Below are 1,386 nucleotides of genomic sequence, written 5' to 3' on the forward strand. Positions count from 1 at the left end.
AAATAATCGATTATTGCAGCAAGGCATCCCATTTTGCTTGTTGCTGAAATAATCGATTATATTTAACGATAATCGATTATTTTGAGTTAGTTTTTAAAACTTCATTTTTAAGTCTCAAAATAACTTTCCAACCTTTTCACTCATCATCACATACCTCTACTTAGCTTTAGATATAGATTTGCTTATGCACAAAGCATACTAAGCACACACAATATAAAAACTCATTCAAAACAACTTAATTTCTAAACTCTATTACATTTCTCCATTACATAGCATTTTCTTGACTTTTCTTTGACTTTGTTTTTGTGCTTCCAAGTTGTAAGTTGTTGTTGTACACTTATGTTGTGATCATCAAAACTCCTTTAGGTTTCAAGCTCTCCTAAGCTCAACACTTACTAATGGCAATCATTGGGTCCATCATCAGTATATTGGACTTCACATTGCTAAAAGTTTCATTCAAGCCTCCAAGAAATTGCATCACCTGATCTTGTTTCTTTCTTTCCATAACAATTTTTAGAGCATCACAGGCACATTTTTGCTGACAAGTACACCTAGGATCGGGTCTATAACTCTCAATTTCATCCCATATAACTCTCAATTTTTTGAAATACTCGGAGACAGATCTATCACCTTGTTTCATGGAAGCCATTTGTTGCAATTCAGAAATTCGCAACAAATCACCTTGTGAATATCTAGATTTTAAGTCTTTCCAAATATCTTTTGCATCATCCATCCAAAGAACACTCTAACGAATTGATGGGGACACAGAATGCACTAACCAAGAAACAACCATGTTATTACATCGTTTCCATGATGTATGTAATGGGTCATCAACCACAGGTCGTTGGATAGAACAATCCACGAACTCTGCCTTGTTCTTCGCACTTAATGTCGTAATCATCAATCTACTCCAAGAATTGTAATTACTTGAATCCAACGTTGGTGAGACCAATGAAATAGCAGGGTTCTCTCCTGAATGCAAGTAGTATGGGCTATGCACATTCACAGATTGGTCTGGTTGCGTTTGTCGATCTTCCTTCGCACTCATGGTTTAAAATAGAAGGTATACGAACCAAGAAAAGAATGAAATCGAAAAGGAGAAAAGAAAAGAGGGAAAGAAAAAAAAATGAATCAAGAGAGAAACGACTCGGAATGGATCAAGAAAGGATATGAGCAACGCAGCAGAGCTCTTCAATTGAAGAGATCTGATACCATATCAAATATGGTGATAGCCATTAAAGCAGTAGAATTGTATCTGAGAAAGAAAACTCAGAGAAGAAGAAGAGAGGAGAAAAATATAATATTCATTCAATGATTTTGTGTATCAAAACAAAACTAATCAGAATCAGTTACAGAATTGCCTTTTATAAAGGCTAAAATAAAGCT

At 34.8% G+C, this 1,386-nt stretch overlaps 1 protein-coding gene across 1 annotated transcript; it reads right to left on the bottom strand.

Moving 5' to 3' along the window:
• Window positions 1–385: 385 nt before the first annotated feature.
• LOC145954781 (uncharacterized) lies at window positions 386–1,048 on the bottom strand. Its single transcript, XM_083069468.1, has 2 exons — window positions 836–1,048; window positions 386–745 (listed from the first exon to the last, which is right to left on the bottom strand). Exons 1-2 carry the CDS (start codon window positions 1,046–1,048, stop codon window positions 386–388), a joined length of 573 nt encoding a protein of 190 aa, XP_082925594.1.
• Between the last annotated feature and the right edge of the window lie 338 nt (window positions 1,049–1,386).

Source organism: Cajanus cajan, chromosome 2 (assembly GCF_000230855.2).
Source record: "Cajanus cajan strain Asha chromosome 2, NIPB_CcT2T_4, whole genome shotgun sequence".
Classification (NCBI taxonomy): Eukaryota; Viridiplantae; Streptophyta; class Magnoliopsida; order Fabales; family Fabaceae; genus Cajanus; species Cajanus cajan.